At 43.0% G+C, this 27,337-nt stretch overlaps 1 protein-coding gene across 2 annotated transcripts in view; it reads right to left on the minus strand.

Annotated features, from left to right (window-relative positions):
- Window positions 1–27,337, minus strand: part of ARPIN (actin related protein 2/3 complex inhibitor) — a 229,552-nt gene that overhangs the window by 125,846 nt on the left and 76,369 nt on the right. For both annotated transcript variants that reach the window (XM_078683241.1, XM_078683240.1), the window contains exon 4: window positions 17,091–17,297. In XM_078683241.1, coding sequence (XP_078539367.1) covers window positions 17,091–17,297 — 207 coding nt within the window. The remainder of the gene's footprint in view (window positions 1–17,090; window positions 17,298–27,337) is intronic.

A 27,337-nucleotide genomic window follows, 5' to 3' on the forward strand; every position in this document is an offset into this window, starting at 1 on the left:
ATTCCAGAGTCCTCATTTCCTCTTGGCATATTTCAGTTTCTCAGGCATAGTCTGTAAATATAGAAAAGATATATAGCTCCCCAAGTAAATATTCTATAGCTCTCTCAGGAAATAGGTTGGATTTGTGTGCTTTGATTTTGGGTCTAGTTAACTCACTTAGTATTAGGTGTGCTTTGGTTAAAGACATATTCTGCATCTGCCAAGTCATGGCAGCCATTTTCCTTATCAGGGGCACAGCATTTGAGGAGAATAGTTATCAATAAGTTCATACGGGCATTACCACCCCTTTCTGAATGTTTTATGCTATGTCATGAAAGCTGGTTGCTTGTTCAGCTTAACTTTTCTTCATGGTGTGGACATCCTTCAGAAATGTTTTGAACATAGGGGGTCATTCCGATGTCAGTCTGATGGCTTGTCAGTTGCGGTCTGACCAGCATCTGCTGCTGCGGTCCAACCGATGCATTACAATGTGTGCAGCCGATAGTGTATTAAAAATGGGATTACCATTAGCTGGAATGTGACACTTTCCACTTAGATTTACCGTTGACTATAGACATTAAGTGAAATTTTGATTGCCGTTCGATGCGCTCGCTGCATCTGTTGGGTTTCATGACTTCCATGTATGTGACTCGCTGCTTCCTTTGTAAAGCTCTCTAACGCTTTCGTGCATTGCAGGCGCATAATAAAATTGCATCAATAATAGACAACATGTACAATAAAAGCACGCCATTCGTATCGCCACGGGAGACTGCTGCTACTCATCCCTAACTTGCTCTTTGATCCCCTGCCCGGTCCTTGCCACTCCTGGGCTGTCGCAGTCGTTTTATTAGAGGGTACTCAGGCTAGCACCTGGAAGCTTGGAGAACTTGCTTGCACACTCACTGTGTGATAATAGCTCCTGCTCCTCCTCACCCTGTGAAGGGACCTTTTATCGTGTTACACGTATGGTCTGAAGGTGCGGAAGGAGAAGTCACCAAGGATATTGTTAATGTTTTTCCTAGAGAGAGATCAGAGTTTTGTCTAATGGAAGTTTCGACTCATGGAAAGGTAGCACAGAAGGTTAATGTGCCTGCTGCAAAGAACATGGACCCGATGCAGATCACAAAATGCTGTAAATAGGTCAGTGAGTCACTGCATTTCTCAGATGAATCATTTTGTCACTTGCAGTTCGTAAGTAAAAATCCTAACATACAACAGTGAACTATTGAAAACTGCAAGGTTAAAATTGTACCGTTATGTTTCCCCCCCCCAGTCTTTGTTTGATTACCTTAATGTCTCAAAAATAAATTGTTATATTTTTATTTCCAGCACCTATGTTATATGACAGCTCTTTAATAATGTAATACTTGCACTTTCACAATTGCTTTATCAACCTTCCTGCTTTCTCAAATTTGCTTGAAAATGCACCATTTTCCCACTATTTTTTCAAAATTTTCTCGGGGGGAAATCCCCCCGAACCCTCCTTAGTGAGTTCGGGCTCGCTCGCTACGCTCGCTCGCTGCGGTGCAGTATGATTATCAGTTTCTGCCCCACCAGTTTCAAAAGTCACCAGCCGCCACTGAGTGGGAGTACTTGTTGTAGAGTGATCATGTGGAAGTGCTCCAAGAGTATGTATTGGTTTAGTGGTCTGAGGTCCAATATTGGTCTGAGGGACCGGTCCTTTTTGGGAATAAGGAAGTATAGCGAGTATACTCCTGTCCCTTGGTGTTGAATAGGGACTGGCTCTATGGCCCCCTTTTCTAGCATGGATTTCACCTCTTGTTGTAACAGGGTGATGTGTGCTTTGGACATAGGACGGTGTTTGGGTGGTATGTTGGGTGGAGTAGAAGTGAGTTCCAGGCAATAACCATACTGGATAATTTGTCTCACCCACCGGTCTGTGGTAATTGCATTCCAGACTGGTAGGAATTGTTTGACTCTGCCTCCGACTGGTGTTAGATGGTCTGGAGGGAGTGTGATGAAGTCACTGTTTGGTGGCAGTGGAGGCTCTGGTGTTATTGACGCCACGTCCTCTGTAGGAGGAGCGATGAAAGGAACCTCTGTGTTGTTGAAACTGCAGTGCGCCCATAGATTTAGCAGTTTCGGTATCTTTTTTCATTTTATCTAAAATGGTGTCTACTGCAGGGCCAAACAGGAAGTCTTGATTAACTGGTTGGTTGAGGATGGTGGATTGCACCTCATTCTTAAAACCAAAGATGCGTAGCCACGCGTGTCTGCGTAGTAACACGCTAGTATTAATGGACCTGGCTGCTGTGTCGGCTGCGTCAAGCGCACATTTAATGGAGGCATTGGTAATAAATTTGTCTTCTTGAATGAGGTCATTAGCCTGAGCTTTGTAAGGTTCTGGCAGATGTTGCAGTAAACCCTCAAGCTGGTCATAGTGTGCTCTATCGTAGCGAGATAGTAGAGCCTGTGTGTTTGCGATTTTCCATGAATTAGAAGCCTGTGAGGCCACTCTTTTTCCTGAGGCTTCCAATATTTTAGACTCCTTGTCAGGAGGTGGAGCATCTCCTGTAGGTTGCTCTTTTGCGAGTGTTTGCTACTACCAGTGAGTCTAGAGGCAACTGGCCTTTAATATAGGCAGGGTCTGTAGGGGCCGCTTTATATATTTTTTTCAATCCTGGGATGGAGTACACGTGCTCTGGCTGGATGTTTGAATATATCTGGCGCGTGTTTTTGTACCGCTTTCAGCATAGGAAGTGTCCTGACATTTTTTTTTATGCAGGAAAAGTGTTGAATAGAAAATCTTCTATTGGGTCAGTGTGCATGTCGACATTGTGGTATTTTGCTGCCCTATCTAGCAGTTGGTTAAACACAATGGTGTCGTCGGTAGGCGACGGCTTTGTAGGGTATGGGGAGGTATCGGGGATGGGTTGTATGTCGTATGGATCATCTGATCCCCCCCATGTGTCATCCTGTGGATGTGGATCCTCTGGTTCATTAAAGTCATTTTGAGGATCTTCCCCCATGTTATCGTCATCATTATAGTCAGAATGTGAAGGGGAGTAGGGCACAAAAGGCATATTGGGATAGAAGGAGGAGGAGTAAAGGGCCTGGAGGGAGAAGTCCCGAAGTCCTTTTTCTTCGGAGGAACAGGGGAAGGAGGGTCTATGTCCAATGGTCTCTTTTTCCGGTAATAAACTGTAACTTTGCCAGTCTCTGGGTTTATATACAGTTTAGATTGTTTCTCTGATTCCGGATCGGCATGGAAGAGTTCTTCTTCCACTGACCTGGTCTTTGGCGCCGATGTTTTTGGCTTACTGACTTGTTTTTGACTTTTTGGCTCGAGGGCCTTCGGTTGTGGAGTCTTTTTTTCGGCTAGACAGTCGCTTTTGGGTCGGTAACCTTTTTCGGTTCGACGTCTTTTGTTGGTTTAGCTGTCTTTTTCAGCTCGCCGGCTGTCTTTGGGTCTGACGCCTTGTTTCGGATTGACTGGAGCTTTTGCTTCGATACACTTTTTATGCTCTACAGCTTTCTTAGGCTTAATGTTTTTTGTTGACTCGATGACTTTTTTCGGTTCAACGGTTTATGTAGTGTGATCCTGTTTTTGTTGATCTCCACTGTTTTTAGGATTGATGGCCTTCTTTGGGTCGTGTGTTCCTTTTGGGTCGATGACCCGCTTTGGTTCGAGGCTTTTCTTCGGCTCGATGGCTTTCGTCTCGATAACCTTTTTGTGTTGGGCGACCTTCTTTGGTTTGACCACCTTCTTCGGCACTACCACTTTTGGCTCGATGTCTTGCTTTGGTTCGAAGACCTTTGGCTCTACGGCCTTATTCGGTTCGACGACCTTCGGTTCGACGACCCTCTTGGGTTCGACAACCTTCTTGGTGAGATCGTTACTTGGACCTGGGATATTGGAAGGCTTTGTTTTTGGCTTTGGAGCCGAGCCGGAAGGCGGGGCTTCTGAAGGAGCTGGTCGATCTCGGCTAAGGCCTTTAGGCGATGCTTTGACCGGAGCCTTCGTTTTCGGGATAAGTGGCGTTGGGGGCTGTGTAATCACGATTTGCCACGGTGGGATCTCGTCGTCGGAGTCCGACTGGTCCTCGACGGTGACGATCTCTAGATCAGAGTCCGCCGCTTCTGGTAGGTCATGTTCATCATCAAAGATGTTCTCCGGTTCCGGTGCCGGTTGCTGCATCTCTTGCCTAGCGGCCAGTCGAATCCAGATGGTCTTCTTCGAACTGAATTGGGCACAAGCTGGGCAATTTTCTTCGTTGTGCTCTGGTGACAAGCACTTGTTGCATACTGTATGTTTGTCAGTATGCGGGAATTTGGAGTGGCATTGTGGGCACCTTTTGAACGGACTCCTTTCCATCGACAGCAGGCCCACGTGGCGTCGAAAGGCCCAACGGCCCACGTCGACGACCGGATCAAGATGGAAAGTTTGGTTGAGTCAAGAAGTACAGAGCGAGAACAATACCGTCGAAGTCGAAGGCATTTTGGCCTTTTAATGAAGTTTAGTTTTCGGTTCCGAAGTTGGAGTAGAGGAATAACATCTGAACCCAATGGCGGAAAAAAACAATCTGAGGATGGAGAAGATGCCCATGCGCACTGTAGTCCAGGGGAGGAGACACCTATCTCGTGATACTACGAAGACTCTTCCAGGACAACAAGGTGCAATCATCCGGACCCAACACTAGGCGGCGATCTATGCACAAGATATGAATTCAGCAGCCCACATGCCTCGAACACCTAATTATATAAATATTAAAAACTGCGCCACATCCTGGCATTTGATCTGACGGTGCTGGTTGACCTACCAGAACATAATCCATTAGAATCTAAAATGTTCCCTGATCCCACTAAGCCAGGGCAGCATATTTTGTCTCTACGAGTCCCTGTTAATTAGTGTGCCAGATTGTTTCACTGCTTTGTGACTGGAGAAAATCCAGGATGGCCCAGTGTGAACTGGTCATTCACTCCAGTCTACGCCTTATAGAATAGTATTGCCTACATACATCTTACTCCTAAACAAATGAGGAGAATGGGCGTACTCCCCTCACCTGCCTGCCCCAGATGTGCCAGCAAAGAAAATGCCCTAGTGCTGGTCACTATTGAGCCAATGGTTTCTCCACCCTTTCTGGAGTACTGGAATGACCAATTAATTGTTCTCCTTGTATTGCTCTATTGGGTATTCTGGAGGATGTAGGTAGCATTAGAGGGGAACATACCCTGGTGGCTATTGGTACAACAATATCCAAACAAGGCATTGCCATGTATTGGAAGTCCACTCCTGGATGAATGGAGGACAGCAATGGATTGGAGAGCCAAACTGGAGGAAACCGATTATCAAAGCAAGGGGGTTGCTCGCATAAACACAGGATCTGAGAGACATGGTGGTGCTACTAAAATGTGCTCAAGAATTAATGTACTGCAACGCATAGTTTATGAGGATTTCAATTGATATGAATATTGGTGCTCTTTCTGTTTGATTTGTTTGGTCTTTGAACAATAAAATGTAATTATAAAAAAAAAAGTGCTCAACATGTAATTAATTAATTGATCATTATTGGTACCATCCGTTCTGGCGCCACCTTGAGCATTGCCACTTTGATTAAAAACCAGTATTACATAGTTCCTATGCCAATTATAATTCATAAGAATTATGATGGACTGAAACAGGGATACCACAATACCTGTAAGATACTCTGGTTTAAGATGGTACAAATATCTTGGTGTTCTACCAGCTCCCTTTTTTGTGGATTGAACTGTAAGAACTTGAGATAGTTCCTATTCCTGTTTTCCGTTGACATGTTTAAATAACTATGTGCATGGAAAAAAGAGGGCCGGGACCCTGCTCACAATTCGTGGATGCAACCTCTTGCTCCGATAGGGGAAACAAAGGAGACATGTGCAACACAAATTGTGCGTACTGCATATTTGTCATGGCTGTTAAAGGGAAAGCTGACGCTGCAAAGGGATTTACTTGAGGTAACTAATAAGGAGATGGGCGAAATGATAAATTCCATATTGTTACGGTGATGTAGTAAGCGGTTGAGGTTTACTGCTACTATTTAGTTAGTTATGAAATGTGGCGTGGTCATCTTTACAATACCACATCAGTAATAGAAGGGAAGTGATTTAGCCAATCAAGGAGTCGTTGTGGGAAGACCTTTAATATTCTCTTAGATTAGAAGAGGGAAGTGAATGAGTACTGTTGTATTCTTTCTTCATATGTTGTGATCATTTAAGTACATGCTTTCCTATGTACGCTAATTAATGATGCAGGCAGTGCCTTATGTACTGTATCCTAGCAACTGCTGTTGTGACTACTGGAATTCAGTTGGGGCAAGAGATTAGAACTGTGAGCTGTGGATGGCAGTTGTTGAGGGTTGCTGCATTGTATCCTGAATAAATCCTTTTTCTTACATTTAATTGAGTCCTTTCGTCTTCAAAAATGGCGACGAGGATGGGATACTGATTACTTACAAGAAGAAGAAAGAATTAAGAAGTTTATATGAAGATTCAGATCAGCTGTATGTTTTGACACAAACATCGAAGACCCTCAACGACGTACCTTCAGCATCATTATCCGCTATCACTGTTGGTGTGTCCCTGTGAAGATTGTCTGGTTCTTAAATGAACTTACAGATGAAGACAAGGGAACTTGCTACCAATTAACGTGAGTGACGTACTGAAGGTACCCTTACCATCTGTTATTGAGCATATGAGAAATTTAAAATACGGCGAGAATACCGGAGGGGTTATGTGAAGTTAAATGGTGCGCATTGAGCGTAGTTATAATTACGAAGGAAGTTTTCAGAGTTTAAAAGTGCATTGATCGGAGTTATAATTCTAACAGAATTGTTCGGAGTTTAAAGTAGCGCACTGGGAGGAAATTCAAATTTGCACTAAAAACTTCTGCATATTTGGAAGTTTTTATCATCTTTAATTGAATTTTTGTTGCTTACAATTGACTCTTGGTTAATTGGTGTGGATTTAAAATTGCACTTACGTTACGTTATCTATGCATCAACGAGCTCCTATTCAAACGATAACAAAAGCGCACAACGTGTTTTCATTTAAACAAACACTGGAGCGCTCAACGGCATTCTTCATTCCGAATTGTTGTTGATGTTCCGAATCCGGCTGAAGGCTTTCCCAGAAACCGTAACGCGGTAGTACGTAACCCGCGTCAGTTCATTTTTTTTTTTTTTTCTTCATTAAAGAACCAGTATCAGCATAAGACAATACATTTGACTTTAGAAACATTGAATAAAGTATATCGATTAGGGACCAATAAGATAGTAATATAAAGGATAACAGTAATAATATACGAAACGGGATAATAGCATGAATCCATTAAGATACAAAATCTCTTTTGTCTCACCCAATTCCACTCGGAAATAAACCTTCTTTCCAAATAGAAATTGGACGCCATAGTTCTGCACCACAAAGCTTTGTTTTAATTCCCCTAGTGGCAAATATTGCAGATTCATAATTAAAGACAGCAAGAAATCGAGTTAACCACATTTGGAAACTAGGGGGTAAATCATCCTTCCAGCGAGCAGATAAAATTAATCTCAATACAGCTGTGCCTATAAATATTAATTTTTGTTCAGATTTAGTTAAATTCAAAGAGCCATCATAACCCAGAACATATAAGGTGTCGGATTCAGGCAGTTTATGGTGGAAAATTTTCTCCCAAAAAAAGGCAATCATGTTTTTTATGAGAAGAAGTTCGGGGCAGCTGCTAAACATGTGAACTAATGTCGCTGGACCATGTGAGCAGCGTGGGCATCTCACATGGTCTCTCTTTTACCCCACGCAAACAGTTTGGCCGGGGTAAAATAAAGATCGTATATTGTTTTATACAGTTGAGCCTTTAAATTGCTGGCCATAAACAAATTAATGCTCATATCGAGTACTTTATCTATATCCATATCGGGGTTATTAAGTTTCACCGCCCATTCAGTTTCTGTTTTCTCAATGTCATCGTTAATATTAGTTAAAAGTAAATCATAGAATGTTCCTATCCTAGTTTTTGAAGTGGTAAATGCTTCAATTAGGTCGATCTTCTGGAGACTAATTAAGTCGCTTTTAGCCTTTAATTTCGCATGAAGCTGGGCAAATTTGAGAAAGTCCCCTTCAGAAAGACCAAATTTTATTTTTACATCTTGAAAAGTAGTGTGTGAGCCATTTACCAAAACATCTTTAACTGTTCTTATACCCAATCTTTGCCATTTCTTAGCCGTATGATCAAAATCAAGACCGGAAGTAATAGTAGATTGGAACAAAGGCGTATACCGGGTGATTTTGCCTATCTGCATATGTTTAAGTACCTTATTCCAAATTAACCAAGCGCTTTTTATGATTTCACCCTTGATTTGTTTATAGTGGGTAGCTTCAGTCTTTTTAGGTCTCGCCTGTCGATGCGCATGCGCATCGAGCAAGCGAGACTATAGGGGCTCATCTACACTTTATCTAACTTGCAAGGAATCGTGGCGATTCCTTGCAGTGCCCGTGACTTTTAAGCTCAATGCGCATGTGCATTGAGCTTAAAAGCGCGTGCACAGCCGCCCGCATTCCTCCGACACCTTTGAAGTGAAGCTTAGCTTCACTTTAAAGGCCCGGTTCTTCACACCCACATGCCGCTCTGCCCTGCTCCGCCCCCTCCCCTGAGTCATCCTGCCTGCGTGTCGCATTTCTCCTCCCCCCTCCCCCCTCCCCTCTCTTCCCTCCGTCTTGTTAAATCCATTTCTCCATTCCACTAACATTCTTTCCAGACACTTCTCTTCACAACCGCCCAACTTCAACGCCCGTCTCCTCACTCTATTCTTTTTACAACCAGTTTACTCCCCGTTTCTCCACTACCTCTTTGCTGCTCTCCCTCTCACTTATCTTCGTTTCTCTTCTCTCTCCCTCCTCTTGTTGTCTGTGCGTCTCTGTTTACCCGCTTGTGTGCCGCTCTTACCTGTGTGTATCTCTGTCTGTTGTTACTTGTTTTATGTCCTTTGCTCTTTCGGTCTCCGGCAGGCCCCCTCACCCCCACCCTTGCACTCCTTCCCCAAAGCACGATATGACTAATAAAAATGAGTCTTCCCAACCCTCCTCTTCTCTCAGCCCTACTACTGCTCCTTCAAAAACGTGTGCTTTTTTCTTGTAACGTTTTGATGTTTCCGAACATCGGCATACTTTCCTAAGAACTCACATGGCAACGCGGAGACCCACCCACTATGCCTGGCAGTGGGGGTTGGGGTTATTGCTCTTCAGACTAATGATAAACACACTTCCAATTGAAAAAAAGTCTCAGCTCATCCACTGCCCTGTTGTAAAATTTAAATTCTGTGGCTTTATACTCACTGAGCAAAAACCCGTGTGCCGTCTTGTGTCCATAATAAACAAGCGCATTTCCCCGTCGCAGCAAAAAGGGTTCGATTGCAACGAAGGACAGACTGCTAATTTTAGGCTTGCACTCCGACTGTGTCCATATTTTTCTCTCATAGATATGATCACAATAAAGCGTCTCTATAAACATTTATTTCTGTATTTAAGGGATATAAGATTTTGCCTTTCTGCCCGTCTTAATTTGCTGCTCCCCATGGTCACTGTTTGCGTGGAAGTCCCCAGTCACTGTTCCTTCACGAGACCGTCCTCTGGGGCACAGATGGCTCCCTCCGAACTCCAGACACAAAGGGCAGACGGCACTCCTAGAGCAGAACGGGGCGAGGGTCAATTTTGTTGGTGCTTTGGGATGTTTAAAAAATAAAGAAAACAGTAAACCAGTAGAAGGGTAGATGTGAAAGAAGGAGAGGTGAGGAGTGTTAAAAGCACTCTGTGCCGCTGCATTTCTACGTAGGGCTCTGCCTTCGCAGAAGTTTTCATGGCTCTCGTGGACACCCTTGGTGTGTGTGTGTTTCCTGCCCTTTCCTGTGACCCTGTTGCTTTTCTGTTGAAGTGTTTTCTGGGGGCCTACTGGGGGAAGGAGTGGGATGTGTCAGCCTTCCTGCACCCAGCACACTACTCGCACTAACTATCACACTCTCACAGACTCTCCCTCTCTCACACTCTCACAAACTCTCACTCTCACTGACTCACTCACACTAACTCTCTCTCACACTGACTCTCACTCACACTGACTCTCACTCACACTGACTCTCACTCCCACTGATTCTCTCACTATCATGACAGACTCTCCCATTCTCTCACTCACTCACTGTCACTACCAGACTCTCACTGACTGACTCTCCCACTCACTAACTCACTCATTCACTGTCCAGACTCTCACTGACCGACTCACCCACTCTCTCTCACTCACTAACTAACTGACTCACTCACTGACTGACTCGCCCACTGACTGACTCGCCCACTCATTCTCACTCACTGACTCACTCACTCTCAACACATATTGCAGTACAAATGCAATAGGTGTCACATTTGCGAAAGTTATGACTATTGGCATTGTCATACACAATGCCAATAACTCAAACTTTAATGCTGCGAGACCTATTGCATTGTAAATGCTTGTTTAATAAAAGGCCCCTAGCTTCTTGTCCAAGTACTAGTTCATATATGGTGGGGATTGGGATATTAGTTATTCCAGAAGCAGGCGGTGATTCTAGAACCATTGTTTTCAAATGTTTTAGGAAGGCTGCCCAATGATGCAGCATAATATTCGGTGCTGTAAGCCCACCTCTGTTGAATGGAGTGGATAAGTAGGAAAGTGAGCGTCTAATTTTCCCATATTGCCAGACAAATTTAGACATAAGCTTGTTAATTGACATGAGTATCTTAGGATCTACAAATAGAGGAATTGATCGAAAAAGATATAAGCATCTCGGTAATATATTCATTTTCAGATAGTTCACCCTGCCAATAATGGAAAGATATAATCCATTAACTCTGTCCAGATCTGACTTAATCTTATCTATGAGTGGATCAAAGTTGTTTTTAACTAGGGTCTTGGTGTTAGTGGACATGATCACTCCTAGATACGTAGCTGTTTTGGCTCTTCTTGTGTCTGAGCATAGAGTGTTATCGGTGCAGAATACAATGGTTTTTCCCCTATTGAGAGAATAGCCCGAGTAGTTGCCATAATGCAGGGACAGCTGTTCGATTTAGAGTATCGCTTCCGTCGGGTGAGATGTTAATACCGCGATGTCATCAGCGTATGCCAATTGTTTCATATTGATTACAAAGAAATGGCTTAATATTATTATTTTCTAACAATTTTAAAATAAGGGGATTAATATAAAGGGCGAAAAGAAGGGGCGAGCAAGAACACCCTTGTCTTGTACCTCTTGCAATGTTAATTTATCCGGATTCCAAACCTAACAATGATATTTTGGCTTTAGGTTGACGATACATGGATTTTATAGATTTAAGAAATTTAGGGCCTAAATTAAGACGTGCCATGGCAACCCACAAAAAGTTCCATGAGACACGATCAAAGGCTTTCTCAGCGTCAAGCAGGATCATAGACATCTGGTCCCCCGTGACCGACATGGCATCAAAAAGGGCAATAGCCCGGCGGGTATGATCGGTGGTCCCTTTTCCCGGAACGAAGCCATGCTGCCACGGAGAGACCAGGTGCCCAATGATCCCGCTGAGTCGGAGAGCCAACACTTTGGCATATAATTTGGAGTCCGAATTTATCAAAGAAATTGGGCGATACGAGGTCAGCTGCTCGGGCGATTTTCCCTTCTTAGTAAATACTATAATACTAGCCTCATCCCAAGAACATGGTGGAATGCCATTGTACTGAACACCCAAAAACAAATCCAGTAATAGGGGGCTTAGTTGATAACTAAGAGTTTTATAAATTTCAATCGGCAGTTTTTCTGGACCAGATGCTTTACCAGATGATAATAGCGATAAAGCTGCCTCCACTTCAGCCAATGTGATCTCGGCTTCAAGTTCTTCTCTAGCCATATCGTCTAATAACCTGGTGGCTGCCGAATTATTAAGAAAGCCAGCCAAAAATGTATCATTATCTTCTTCCGAATTGGTCACTTCTTCAGAATATAAGTTTTGATAATATCGTTGGAATTTTAGAATAATATCTGCCGATTGCACATAAGTCTGTCCACCATCTATAATAGTGGTAATATTATTAGAAACATTTTTTTGACGGGTTCGTAATGCCAATTGTTTACCTATTTTTTCCCCACTTTCATAAGCTTTCTTTCTTAAGCTCTATAGGTTTGGGCGGCTTTCTGGCTAAGATAAGTATTAAGTTCAGCTTTTAAAACCGCTACCTGAACCCGCGTCAGTTCAAAGGTTACGCTGAGCGTGCCTCGTTTTTTTAACTTCATTTGTGGAATAAAGTTTCAAAGACAACATTTTTCTTCGCTCATATTTTAAAGTGATTTCAAAGCTAAGGAGGACAACAGTGAGCTTATTAGCATCTAACATCTTACCTCACTCATATTTAAAGGAGCATTCAATGCTAAGAAAGACAACGGTGAGCTTGTTAGGATCCAAATAGGACAGTTCGTTTTGGGGGAGATTGCACTATAATGTGTTAATATAGACTCATTTTCAAATATTGTTACATTTGTAAAAATATTTTATTTTACAAGCTTGTCTATGATAGATTGCACTACAATGTATTTATATTAATACGCATTTTCAAATATTGTAAAAGCAGTAAATAATATATATATATATATTTTATTTTACATGTCTAATCAAACTATCAGTCCACCTCCCACATTTTTACAAGAGTCAGGAGTCCCTTGTGTGTCATGGGAGGACTGGAAAGGGTCATTTGTTACGTATTTGGAAGCAATTAGTGCAGAAGTCTATGTTGCCAACATAAAATTAGCAAATTTAAAACACCATTTAGGTGTAGAAGGCAGAAATGTTTTAAAAACTCTCCATAAACCCCTATCTGCTGTAAGAAGTGGTGAGAATAATAATTCTAATTCTGAAGATGAAGGAGGATGTTTTCAAAAAATGCCATGCTTATGCTAGAAGAAAACTATGGGAAAAAACTGAGCATTGTTGTAGAAAGGCATACATTTTTCTCTATGAAACCAGCACAAGGTGAAAAAATAGAATATGTTGCGGCCTTAATGAAATTAGCCACTACGTGTAAATTTAAAGATTTGAATTTAAAGAATTAATTAACGCCACTAATAACAAAAAAGTTCAAGAGAAATTACTAGACGTAATGGATCCGCATTGAAAATACTACACAATATGTGAAGGAATTAACAGGCACAGGCGTTCAAGGTGAACTAAATTCATCCAAGGTTTGTGAAGTGACCACTAATGACAAAACCATTAACAAACCATTAACAAAAAAATTGAAAACAAAATTGAGAAAAAAAAACAATCTTATGTTACTGTCAATAAGTTATGTTATAGATGTGGAAGCAACAGACATTCTTCTGATGCCATTCATTGCCCAGCAGCCAGGGGTAGGTGTTATAAATGCAAGAAAATAGGACACTTTAAGGGTCTGCAAAGCAACCAGTGCATTTCAGTCCAAATCTAATGTGAATGTTATTTGTGATGAACCTACAGTCAAATCTGATGACAGTGAGGTTGAAGTATATGTTATTGAGGATGTTAATGATGTAGGTACGAAAACTAGTGATGATTACAAGCCTCCTAAATGTGATATTTGTGTAAATTACCTAATAATTCCTATGTGGGCAGATTTGTGTTCTCCCTTTACACTTATTGATAAAAGAGTTTGGACAAAATTGGGTTCGATAACTTTGCAAACTACTGATGTCAATCCTGTAGGGTACTGTGCGCAGAAATTACCTGTAGTGGGGTATTTTTCAACCAAGATTACATTTCAAGAAAGGGAAACTGATGCTAAAATCTATGTAGTAGAGAAAGGGAAGTCACTACTTGGATGGAGGGAACAGAAAAATGTGGACATTCTTAACCCTAACCATCCTTCCCAAGTATTGCTTTCAGAAACACAAGGTAGCGATGTTTGGACAACAAAATTTCCCAATCTCTTTAAAAAAGAGTTGGGTTGTCTTAAAAAATTAGACATCGAATAATTTTAAAGGAAGGAACCATTCCAAAAGTACACAAGGTAAGAAACATTCCATTTGCATTAAGAGGCTCTCTTAAGGAAGAATTAAATAGATTATGCAAAGAATGCATAATTGAGCCCATAGAGGCAACAGTTCCATAGTTATCGCACGCAAACCCAACGGAAATATCCGCATGTGTGTGGATGAGAGATTTAAACCAGTGCATATGGGTTGATCGCTATCCTTTACCTCATATTAATGAGATGTTATCGAGCATAGACAATTGTAAATTTTTTTCCACATTGGATTTGTCAAGTGCTTACCATCGAATTTTGCTACAACCTGAATCCAAGCATTTGACATCTTTTATTACACCGGAAGGAGCATTTCAATTTATCCGAATGCCCTTCGGTCTTGCTTCTGCTTTGGCAGTTTTTCAGAGAGTTATGCAAAGTATTGTGAAGGATATACCCAACTTATTGGTTTTCCAAGATGATATATTGGTGTGGGGAAAGGATAAGTTTGAGCATGATGACTCATTAGAAATTGCACTAAGCACATTAGAACAAGCTGACTTAACTATAAGTTTACAAAAATTTTAATTCTGTAAAACAGGAGTAGAATATTTAGGTCATTCCTTATCATCAGAAGGAGTCAAACCCAAATTCAAACTTGTGGAAGACTTGGAGAGAGCTCCCATGCTACAAGACAGGGATCAATTAAGATCGTTCCTTGTCTAGCTGAGTACTACTCAAGATTCATATCAAATTTTTCAACTTGTGTTTATCCCCTTGGGGAACTTATGAAGAAAAATGTAACTTTCGTGTGGTCTGAAAATTATCAGCGTGCATTTGATAATGTAAAAAGAGCTGTTGCAAATGCAAATGCAAATGCAATTTCATTGAAACCATTCAATCCCAATGACAAGAGTATAATAGTAACTGATGCAAGTGGTTATGGTCTGGGTGCAGTATTGATGCAGATACATGAATGCAAAGAACGTGTAATAGCTTCTGCTTCACGAACACTCAGGGGTGCTGAGAGCACATACTCTACAATCGAAAAAGAGGCCTTAGCATGTTGATGGGGTGAGCAACATTTCAGGAATGTTGTGTGGGGAACAAGTTTCGATTTGCACACGGACCACAAACCTTTAATTGATATATTTTCCACTTCTGGGGCAGGCAGGGCCAAACCACGTATAGCAAAATGGGTTTATCAATTACAGGAATTTAATTTTTGTTTGAAGTATGTTCCTCGTGTGAGAAACATCAATGCTGACTGTTTGCCTCGTCTTCCGGTTGCCAAGTCTGAAAATGAAGAAACTATTTCTGAAGTAGATGATTGTAATGGGGCTGAGCTTTCGGATGTATGCCATGCCAGTGAGGAAACTGAATGGAAACAAGCCATGATAGATGACGTGAGTATGAAAAAAGTAATTAATGAAACTTGCCAATCAGTGACGGTTGGAAACTTCAAGTAGACACTGTGCAATACAAGGAAGTGTGGGAAGAACTATCTGTTGTGAATGGTATTTTAAGAAGGTGCGACAGGTAAGTAGTTCCAATTTCTTTGAGACCAAAATGAATGGAACGTGTTTACATGAAGGTCATGGAGGAATGACAGCTTTGAAAAGGAAGGCTAGAGAAGATTTCTGGTGGCCAGGAATGGATAGACAGATTGAAAGATTTGTTAGAGATTGCTTAGCGTGTTCACGCAGTGATAAGTCCCATATTATTCAAGAAAGTCCTATTCACCATGTAAAATTTCCCGAACAAGCATGGGTAAGAGTAGCCATGGACATATGTGGTCTATTTGACATTTTGGGAGTAGGTAACAGGTATGCGATTGTTTTAATGGATTATTTTTCCAAATGTCCGGAATTAACATTTGTTTGTGAAGTAAAATCCAGCAATGTAATAGAATTTTGTGAAGAAATCTTTCGCAGAGAAGGATGTCAAGCTGAAATATTGACTGACAATCGGTCGCAATTTACATCTAAGGAATTTGTTGATTTTCTCAAGAAATGGGGTGTTAAGCATTGCAAAACTCCTGTATATCACCCCAGGGGAAATGGTTTAATTGAACGCTTTAATCGTGTGATTGGTGAGTGCATTCAGATGGTTTTACAAAACAATGGATGTTGGAAGAGTGAAGTGAAAAACATGTTATGGAATTATAGAACAACTCCTCATTCAGTAACAGGTGAAACTCCCTTTTGTTTATTGAAAGGCAGAGTACCATGCTCTGTTGCTGTGCCTGCTTGGATGGGGAGAAGTGGAAGGAAGGTGGTAGATGAAAGTGCTTTGAGGATGAAACTAGAAAAATATCAAGATCGGTATGAGCAGAGACACAATGACAAGTTAGTCAGGCGACCTAGACACTTTGAAGCTGGTATGTATGTGAGGGTAAAAACTGACTCTATTCATTGTAAGGGAAGTTCTAAATTGTCCGATCCCAAGGAGATAATTATCGTCAATGGGGATTTGTTGAAGTTGTCTGATGGAAAATGGTGGAACACCAATCGTGTAACCAAATGCAATGAAACGGAAATACAAGAATGGTTAAAATCCCATTCCTCTAATGTGTATAAACAATCAGTAACTTCTAACAAAGTTGTAATTTCCAACAAAGAAGATTCTAATAGTGGAATGAGAATCAGTAAACGTGTAACCAGACCTCCATGTAAATTACAAGATTACATATGTGATTAATGTTCAATAATTATTTTAAGGAAAGAGGATATGTTGTATTCTTCCTTCATATGTGATCATTTTAGTACATGCTTTCCTATGTAAGCTAATTAATGATGCAGGCAGTGCCTTATCTACTGTATCCTAGCAACTGCTGTTGTGACTACTGGAATTCATTTGGGGCAAGAGAGATTAGAACTGTGAGCTGTGGATGGCAGCGGTTGAGGGTTGCTGCATTGTATCCTGAATAAATCCTTTTTCTTACATTTAATAGAGTCCTTTGATCTTCAAAAAGTACTAATTGAAATATGGGTGAATGTCTTGATATATTGTGCCAATAAACATAACAAACATGTTGTAACCTTGCTACATGACAACTATATCACAAACAAATGACTGAATGACAGCAAATTAATATTGCAAATGTTGAAACCGTGTAAAGAGGCAAAAACAGTACCTATAAATGGTCCATCGCCTTGCGTTTTCAGACGAAGCTGCTCTCCTAGCTCCAGTTCTGTTTTCTCAGTTTCTGCCTCCGACAGCCAAAAACCCACAGTGCCGCCTGGAGCATGCCTCTCTGTTATCTTCACAAGTTCAGTCTTCGTCACAACTCGCTTCAAGTCTTCAAGTGATAGTTTATCAGTCTCTCCTTTTGCTTCTACCTCTAATGTGATGATACATTTAACAAAAAGAATTACAACTGATCAATTTGTATCAAGTTTTAATGAGCAGTTTCTCAATAATTCACGGATCATAGAAAGGTAAAGTGCTGTTCTATTCGTATAAATTGATGTCAGCTTGCCTGTATCACTTTAAGCTAAGCATAAAGTATGTTGTGCACATGTGAATTAGTACAATAAATAAAAAAAATGCGTTGGAAGTGGAGCATTTCTGAAATATATATCTAATGATATGTGGAATTTAGAAAAAACAACAACCGTTCCAAGTGTTCACGCTCATACTGAAACTGAATGCTTTTAATAAGCTCTATATTTACTTTTAATAACCAGCTAGACCTTGTCCTATCACATAACAAAGAAATGGGCCACCCTAAGTTTCAAGGACTTCATCCCTTTGACCCCAAGCACTCTCCATCGCACTCTGTGGAAACCCTACATCCGACGGTTGGGTAACATCATTTTCATTCCAAAACTCTATTCATTTTGAAATCATACTGATAAAAAAAAATTATAACTCACGAGGGATTATTCAGTTTTAACAGTAGTATAATGCTGCATAATTACAAACACCGTCTTTTTTGTGCAAAGTCTGCATTATTTAACTTGCTGTTTTTTTTCATTTGGAGTCTTAATCCATAGTTACGAATACCCTCCACCTAAGGCCTTCATTACGAGTGACCACATACTACACCCCAAGCCCATTCCAACTTGCCCTTTGACCCTGGGTCTACAATTATCAGGCCTGCAAACTCCAGATCCAGTAATCTCAGGTGGAGGACATCAGACTCAGACCAGAGTGCAGTGCTGCTACGAAGGGAGCTGCAAATGCTCCCCCAGCTCCCCAATTACCAACTCTGCCAACCTATTGCACCCGCACCTCACCACGGGCCAAAAGAAAGCTCACACGTCGACTTACTGTCAGCTTCAAGGAGGTAGCAATGAGAGTACTTTTGGGACTATTATTTATCCCAGAAGGAGAAAAAACACACAGAATTGGACACAGAATTTCTGGGCTCAAATGTTATTTCCCATTTTGGGGAAAATAATTCATAGTTTCCATATTTTGGAGCACGGAATTAGGGATTTTGGAACTAGGATCCCCGCATCAAGATACGGAGAACATGTAATGAGAGCCTAACTGTTAAGCAATTAGCTTGATACCCCCTGCATCGACATTTACTAAGAACATTTTATTTTCGGTGTTCATTAGTGTGTACACCCCATTTATTATATGCACAGAAAACCTCAACACATTTATTTATACATCTTGAATGTGTGAAATACACAAATTCCCTTACTGAGGTGTTTTGAGGAGAAAGGAAAAAGATCTTCCTCCCTTTCTTATAGCACGAATTTTGAGGGGTGTTAGGAGAGATTTGTTGCTAGATCTCATAGCCCTGCAAGGTTGGTACCAACTGAGCTTCTATTTCCAGTAATCAGGACCATTGCCGTACATGTTCTTATGCGTTAGCCAGAGAATCTTGAAACAAGTCCGCTTCCTAACAGAAGCCAGTGAAGAAGTCTCAAGTTGGGTGCCAAAGGGGATCCAGAGGGGAGATTCAGCACTAGCCTGGCAGCAGTATTCTGCAGAACCTGGAGCCTCGTGAGAAAATCTTCATTTATTGAAGACAACAAAGCGTTTCCATAGTCCATGCGGTTGATAATCAGTTCCTGGACTAATGGCTACCTGGCTTCCATCGGGAGCCATTAAAAAACTTTGCGCAAAATTCGCGTAATGACAAAACAGGAGCCAATTAGGAGGTTGACCTGGTCTTTCATTGACAATTGGTTGTCCATTTGAATACATAAGTTCCGAACTGACTGTCTGGCACTGGGCAAGTGCCGAGGGTTTGAGGCCACCAGTGGCTAGACCAGTGTACATGTGCCTTGCCAAAGAGAATTATTTCAGTTTTTCCTCCGTTTAGTTGTAAGTGATTTGAGTTCAACCACCTATCGATATGGATTATGCAGTCTTTAAAACGTGACTTTGTGTCTGTTGGATCTGAGCCAAAGGCGTTCAGAACCGGAGTATCATCGGCATATGACACTACATCGCAACCATAGGATCTGATCACCTTGGCCAGTGGGGTCACGTATAGATTAAAGAGCGTCAGGCTCAAAATGGAGCCCTGCGGCACTCCCATTCTGACTGGCCTACTGCAGGAAACAATGTCACCAATCTGAACAGCCGTGACTCAATCCGTTAGATAGCTCCTGAGCCATTTTTGGGCCTTCCCTTGGACACCAATCTCCCAGAGCCTTAGATCTAAAATGCTGTGGGAGATGGTGTCAAAAGGAGCAGACAGATCTAGCAGGACGAGAATAGATGATTGTCCTCTGTCCAATACATGATGGTAATAATTATAATAATAATACCAATATTACTACTAATAATAATAACCAAGGATGCATTCCCCGTAATTGTTACAACGTGGGGTCTTTCATTCAGAGCAATAACTCCAGGTGAAGAGCCACAAGCTGCAATTCTAAATTCAGACCCGATAATCCCGGGCCCAAAGACACCGGCAGACCGTAACTACATGGAATAGTATTGCCTGCTCACTGCACCCCCCTGCAGACAAAGGGGAGCCGATAATGTTCCTCCCGGACAGGCACAAACTTGCCCTGCACCCAGGGTACAAGTCCTAAAAAAGGAGTGGGGGGACTAACCTAGTTAATCAGTATGCAAGTGGCATTACAGCACAGGACATCACAGCACGTGACATTACAAGAAGTGACATCAGATCTTAAGCCCTCATATATATATATATATATGTTTAGCAGGTGTATCACAAGTACATTTCGAGTATACTTGCAAACCCTACTGATTTAGGCAGAAGATTCACACTTTTGTATGCTACACATAAAACAATGTTGCCTTTTTTCAGCTTTATCCATAGTGCTTTAACAGAAAAAATTGTGAGATTTAATTATTACAACGCCTCCTCAGGGGTAGTAAGTGCTATATGAAAGCTATTTATTTCGTGCAAATAGTGGGAAAGATCAACACATCTGAAGTTCTTACAGTGCCTGCATATCTCCTAAACAGAGCCGGAATAAAGAGAAAAGCTGCCTCTCTTAAGTATGTGTAAAGTGCTAACAAGATGTGAGCCTTTGTTTCACCCTCAGCTGCTTTTGCTTCTAGGTGTGAGGCTCCAGACTGGTGCCGGCCAGGAGACTCGAACAAAAGGAGGCCTGATGACCCCTCCGATTCAGCCTTTGTTATGAGCCCAGCAGGAATCAGAAATAAGAGAGCCCCATCCCCTCCCAGCCTGAACGTTGTTGCGGATCAAAAGCAGATAACGTGCAGGCGCTGCTGAAATTGTCCCAGTGTTTGGAAATTACACAGTGACGAGTTCAGTATCTTATTCAGTGGGGCCCAACTTACCCTGTGAAAAAAGTGGGTGGACGCTGGCCACCCGCGTGTACCCCCGACTCGTGCCCTGCCTGCACCTGTGTTCCACCATCTCACCCCTACCCCTCCAGCCCTTCCTGTGATAATTTCCACCTGCCCAGAGTATTCAGAAATTCTCTGCAGCTTTTTGCCGAAATAGGGGAAAACTGCAGAGTAAAGGACCTGTTAACTCAGAGAGCTATTACTTATTCCCCATTTCAGGGGAAGATCTCCTGATGGCGGAATTTGGTGGAGATACTAAATTCGTACCCCCGCGCCCCCCATCACTCACAGACAAATTCCCCCTACTCGCTCCTCTCCCTTGGGCTGAGTGGTCGCTCCCCAGTGTCCTCCTGTGGCATTTGGTATCGTTACTGCACTGCTGTTGCTAGTCTGCCTAATTATTGCTGCCGCTGTGTGCCTGGCTACCGCTCTGACAAGTCTGCATTTCTGATTAAAAAATCGCCGCTTTTCTGTATTTAGCGCGTTTTCCGCTGTGCTTGGTATCGTTACTGCACTGCTGTTGCTAGTCTGCCTAATTATTGCTGCCGCTGTGTGCCTGATTGCCGCTCTGACAAGTCTGCATTTTTGTTTTTAAAAATCGCTGCTTTTCTGTATTCAGCGCGTTTCCGCTGTGCTCCCCCCTCCGCCTCCATTTTGTGTATGTTGTTGTTGTGGTCATCTATAGCCCGCCCCGCCTCCCAGCTGAGACGCCCTCGCCCCTCCCCCTCCACTCTCCATATATGACAGTAGTTCCCGCGCGCAGCGTTCACGCGCAGCGACCGCGCCGAAGGTGCGCCAAAGGTAAGCCCGTCTACGCCCGTCCGCGCCTGGACCGCGCCCAGTGCCAGACCCCCTGCCCCTCACGCTTCCCAGCCCTCCCGCATTACCTATGATGCCGCCACCCTCCTAGCCCTTAACCCCGGCCGCTCCCCCAACTGCGTCCAAGCCGCTCCTGGACACACCCATGGACCTTTCTCTTGCTACTCCTGCAAATTCATCGGCACCGACAACTTCTCCGCTACGACCACACCACAGATTCCCGACCCCAACCACCTACAATGCATCCTTCTCAACACCCGATCGGTCCACAGACACGCCATTGACCTATGGAATCTATTAGACACCATCTCTCCAGACGTCGCCTTCCTAACAGAAACATGGATGAACGCTTCCTCCGCCCCAGACATCACCATTGCCATCCCAGAAGACTATAAGATCACACGCAAGGACCGTACCGGCCACACAGGAGGAGGAATCGCTATCGTCCATAAAAAATCTATCCGCATCTCAACCAGCTCCGACGCCAACCTCACCAACTCCGAACACCTTCACTTCCAGATTCACATCGACCCCAAAACCACACTCAGAGGCACCCTCCTCTACAGACCACCAGGACCCCGTGCAAAATTCAGTGAAGACATCACAGACTTCATCACTCCACACGCGCTCCCCTCCAAAGAGTACATCCTTCTGGGAGACCTCAACTTTCACCTTGAAAAGAACAACGACCGCAACACCACCACCCTCTTGGACAACCTCGCCAACCTCGGACTTAAACAACTGGTCACTTCCCCCACCCACATCGCAGGCCACACACTCGACCCCATCTTCTCCTCCAGCAAACATGTCTCCTTCAGCCATACTACGGATCTCCTCTGGACTGACCACAGCTGCGTTCACTTCACCTACAACAAGCCGAAACCCATCAACCACCTGCAGCCAACTCTACAAAGAAACTGGAACAAAATCACCATCGACCAGATCTCCTCATCGCTCCTTCTAAACACCCCTGCCCACTCTTCTAACCCAGACCAAGCCGCCGCCAACTTCACCCTATGGCTATCCAACACCGCCGACACCTTAGCACCACTGAAAAAACGTCAAAGCAAACCTGGCAGCAAGAAGGCCTCATGGTTCAACGATGATCTTAAGAAGTCCAAGAAACTCTGCCGCTCCCTTGAAAAGGCCTGGAAAAAGGACCCAACCACCAGCACCAAGGACGCCTTCAAAAACGCCACCCGCATACACCACCAACTAATCCGAAAGGCCAAGAAAACAGCATTCAAGGATCGACTAGACAACAACGCCCACAACAGCAAGGAACTTTTCAACATCGTCAAGGAATTTACCAATCCCTCAGCCAACTCCAACGACATCACCCCCTCTCAAGCCCTCTGCGACTCCCTAGCCTCATTCTTCCACAACAAAATTGCAGACATCCACAGCAGCTTCGACAACCAACCCGGAGACCAACCCACCCAACCATATGATGAACATTCTCCCCCCCTGAACACCCTTAACGACTGGAACCCAATCTCCACTGAGGACACCATCCGCCTGATGAACTCCATCCACTCAGGATCCCCCACAGACCCATGTCCTCACCACATCTTCAACAAAGCAGACTCCATCATAGCACCACACCTCCGAGATGTCATCAACAGCTCCTTCAACTCCGCCACCTTCCCGGAAAGCTGGAAACACGCCGAACTCACCGCCCTTCTGAAAAAACCCACAGCGGACCCCACCGAACTCAAAAATTACCGCCCCATATCACTCCTCCCTTTCCCGGCCAAAGTCATCGAGAAAGCCGTCAACAACCAGCTCACCGCTTTCCTCGAAGCCAACAAATCCCTCGACTCCTCACAATCTGGCTTCCGAGCCAAACACAGCACTGAGACCGCCCTCATCGCAGCAACAGACGACATTCGAACTCTACTGGACAATGGAGACACAGTCGCCCTCATCCTCCTCGACCTCTCCGCTGCCTTCGACACAGTCTGCCATAGCACCCTTCTACAACGCCTCAGAAACATCGGAATACAAGGAAAAGCACTTGAATGGATCACCTCGTTCCTCACCGGAAGAACCCAGAAAGTCCGCCTTCCACCATTCAAGTCCGAGGCCTCTGAAGTCATCTGTGGAGTACCACAAGGATCCTCACTCAGTCCCACCCTCTTCAACGTATACATGAGCCCCCTCGCGGCCATCGCACGCCAACACAACCTCAACATCATCTCTTACGCGGATGACACTCAACTGATCCTTTCTCTCACCAATGACCCCAACACCGCCAAAACTAACCTACACGAAGGAATGAAAGAAGTGGCCGAATGGATGAAACACAGCCGTCTGAAACTGAATTCAGATAAAACTGAAGTCCTCATCTTAGGTACATCCCCCTCTGCATGGGACGACTCTTGGTGGCCGGAAGCCCTTGGAAAAGCACCCATCCCGACAGACCACGCACGGAACCTAGGCGTTATCCTGGATTCTTCACTTTCAATGAACAGACAAGTCAGCGCCGTATCCTCATCCTGCTTCAACATTCTTCGCATGCTCAAAAAAACATTTCGTTGGATCCTCACCGAGACCAGAAAAACAGTCACCCATGCTCTGGTCACGAGCCGACTGGACTACGGAAACACCCTCTACGCAGGAACTACCGCTAAACTCCAGAAGAAACTCCAACGAATCCAAAACGCCTCAGCCAGGATCATATTAGACATCCCGCGTAACAAACACATCTCTGGTCACCTAAGAGACCTCCACTGGCTACCCGTCAACAAGAGGATCACTTTCCGACTGCTAACCCACGCTCACAAATCACTCTACGACATCGGACCAGAATGCCTCAACTCACGACTGTCCTTCTACACCCCCTCCCGCCAACTGCGTTCTTCCAACCAAGCCCTCGCCACTGTACCTCGCATCAACAAGACAACCATGGGAGGCAGATCCTTCTCATACCTGGCTGCTAAAACATGGAACTCACTCCCCACTTACCTTCGCCTTACCCAGAACCACCTAGCATTCAGAAAGCAACTTAAAACTTGGATATTTGACAAATAATCCTCTTCCCCTCCCTAAGCGCCTTGAGACCCTCTGGGTATGTAGTGCGCTATATAAATTCTCTGACTTGACTTGACTTGACTACCCCTTCCAACCCACCCTCTCCTTACAGTAACTCAGCCCAGAATCCCAGAAAAACTCATAATGAGGCCCTTTGTACGAACTGTATTGAACTAGTGCCATCTTAGCTTCCATTCCCATTTGTAATTCGACATACACACCTCAATAGAGGTAGGAAGGAGGGAGCTGTAGGTCAGGTGTTCAGTGCAATGGAGCAGCTGAAATTACATCACAGGTCTGTTAATAGGTGTTGAGAGGAAGGAGAAGAATGCGTCAGATATCAGGCACATTTCACAGTTGCATACTAGTACAGAGGCATACGTTGGCATATGTGGTGTATGGAGGCTTAGTCATAACTCCACTCAGCACAGCCTTTATGTGTATCTACGGTAGAGCTTTATAGAGTGGTAAAAGCTTGCAGTTTGATCACAAGTCGCTATCCTATTCCAAAAAGAATCATTTATTAGGGTGAATTATTTCAGCAACTAATGAGCAAATGGAACTATTGAAAGTTGTGCAAACCTTTGACTCCCTTGCCACAGCTAAAAGTGAACGGATATGCTCACAAGACCAGGCAGAGGCATTCAATTGTTTCTTCATATCAAAGATGAAGGTGAATTCAGGAATTCCTTCCTTAAAGAGGACAATGAGGACCCTGCTAACATACGTCTGGCCAGTTGCTTTAATACAAGGCCTGAATTCAGCCTTAATTGGTTGGAATATGTTAAACTGCAAGCAGGAAGATCCCCTTCCATCAATATCGGGAGTCCTGTTGAGGTTGTAGTACAGACTGTGACAATGTGAACAAATAGTTCCTTAAATTCTGGTTCTGTCCCTGGTGGTTAAACCACTCATTAATCATCTCCAATTCTCATAGCACTTCATACCAAGCCTTCAAGGGGAACTATGTATTACTGATACTCACTACAGTGGCTTTTGGTCAAAACATGGCATTGATCAACACTAGTGAATATTTGGGATGTTATCTTGACGATGGTTTTGCTGGAGCGTTCACAATTTATGATGCTGGATCGCATAGTGGCGTTTGAAACTGTAGGCCATGTGTTGCTTCTCTCTTAGTAGACTTTAAGACACCTACCACTGATTTCAACTAAGAGAGAAGCAGCATATGGACTACAGTTTCAACCATCTAAGAGTAGGATTTGAGACGCCTACCACGGATTTTAACTTAGATCGTTCTTCTAAGAGGGCTGTCCCTAGTTATGTCAAGCTTGGACCTTATAGTTCAAAAGTATTTCCTCCACTCATAATTTTCTGCATGGATACCCAGTCTCCCTTTCGCTGTTTAATATGTATATTATGTTCAATTGAAAGCGGATTAGGTAGGAATAATTCATTCATATGCTTATGCACATTCAAATTTAACTCCTAGTAAGTAGCCGTGAGAATAGCTTAAACAAGATTCCATACTGTGTAATGGACAGGGGGCTGAAATTAAATGCTACCAGTACTGAAACTAAATTTGCGTGCATGGTTATAATCTATTATCATATGTACTCCTTACCTTCATACAAATGCTTTGTTACACATGATTGCCTTACAATGCACGAATACATTATATCAGTAAATGTGATGTTTTAACCTGGAGTGGTTATAAACCTTAATATGCATGCTACGCTTCATGATTCTCCTCGGCTCAGAAACCATTTTAATTATTGCTGTACATTCACACATTTACTTCATCTCTTAGTAAAGTGTGGTCTCAGATTCAATGTTGGTATTCAAAGGCGTGGAGTGTGCTGCAGGATGTTTATGTCTCACTATCTTTGTTTCAAGGACTTCTCACATACTTCATGTGAGAAGATACTGGCTTCTGTTAATTAGTTAGTCTTGCTGAAGTAACATGTTCACGTTTCCATTTACTTGTATTGAGAGAAAGTGTATAAAAAAGTGTCGGAAATGTATAGATTTTAGTATTCTGTGCTTCAAATAGATAGTGATCAGACGCTCTGGTCGCTTGAATTGACAATTGTAATTTGTCGATTTTGTTTCTTTGTTCACTAATTTTTCATTAAAAGCAGCCTAGACTTTTAGCCTCTGAAATGTTGTGTTTTGTTTTACAATGGTTTCTAGCAAAATGAGGAGTTAATTTCTGGGCTGTAGAGCAACTGTGAGACTATTATGGAGGAGGTTAAAGTGTCAATTTAACAATCAAAAAGGAATGGAGATTTCCAGTTTTCTGTAGTGTCTGCAGTTAAGGAGCCTACTTTAAACTGACGTCTCCCTCACAAAGGAGAATTCAAAATGTTGATATTATTCTGAGCAAAGCTGAAGGAAAAATAACAAGACTTAAAATTCTGGAACCACGTTTCAGTGAACCGATAATAAAACTAGGAAATTAATTAAGGGAACATCCATGTTAGACCCCGCTTATGATGGTCGGGGGCAAGCATGGGCTATGGGGCCACAGTCGTGGGTGCTGAGGTCATTTCCCTCTTATGTCCCAGGGTCCGTCCTTCCTACTATGGTTCTGCAAAAATTGGTCAAGTACAAGCCCTAAAGCACTTGACTCCCAGTGGTAGATATGGTAAGCAGTCACCATATCAACAATTACCCAGTAGCTCAGCAATCGATTGTCCAACCCAGTGCTTTAATTTGGTAAAGAAAAGTACTTTAATACACACGTAAAACATAATACTTCACAGAACATGCTACGTGGTGCAATCACTTAACTGGTGCTTAGGCCACCATGCC

The sequence above is a fragment of the Lissotriton helveticus genome, chromosome 3_1, assembly GCF_964261635.1.
Source record: "Lissotriton helveticus chromosome 3_1, aLisHel1.1, whole genome shotgun sequence".
NCBI classification, from domain to species: Eukaryota; Metazoa; Chordata; class Amphibia; order Caudata; family Salamandridae; genus Lissotriton; species Lissotriton helveticus.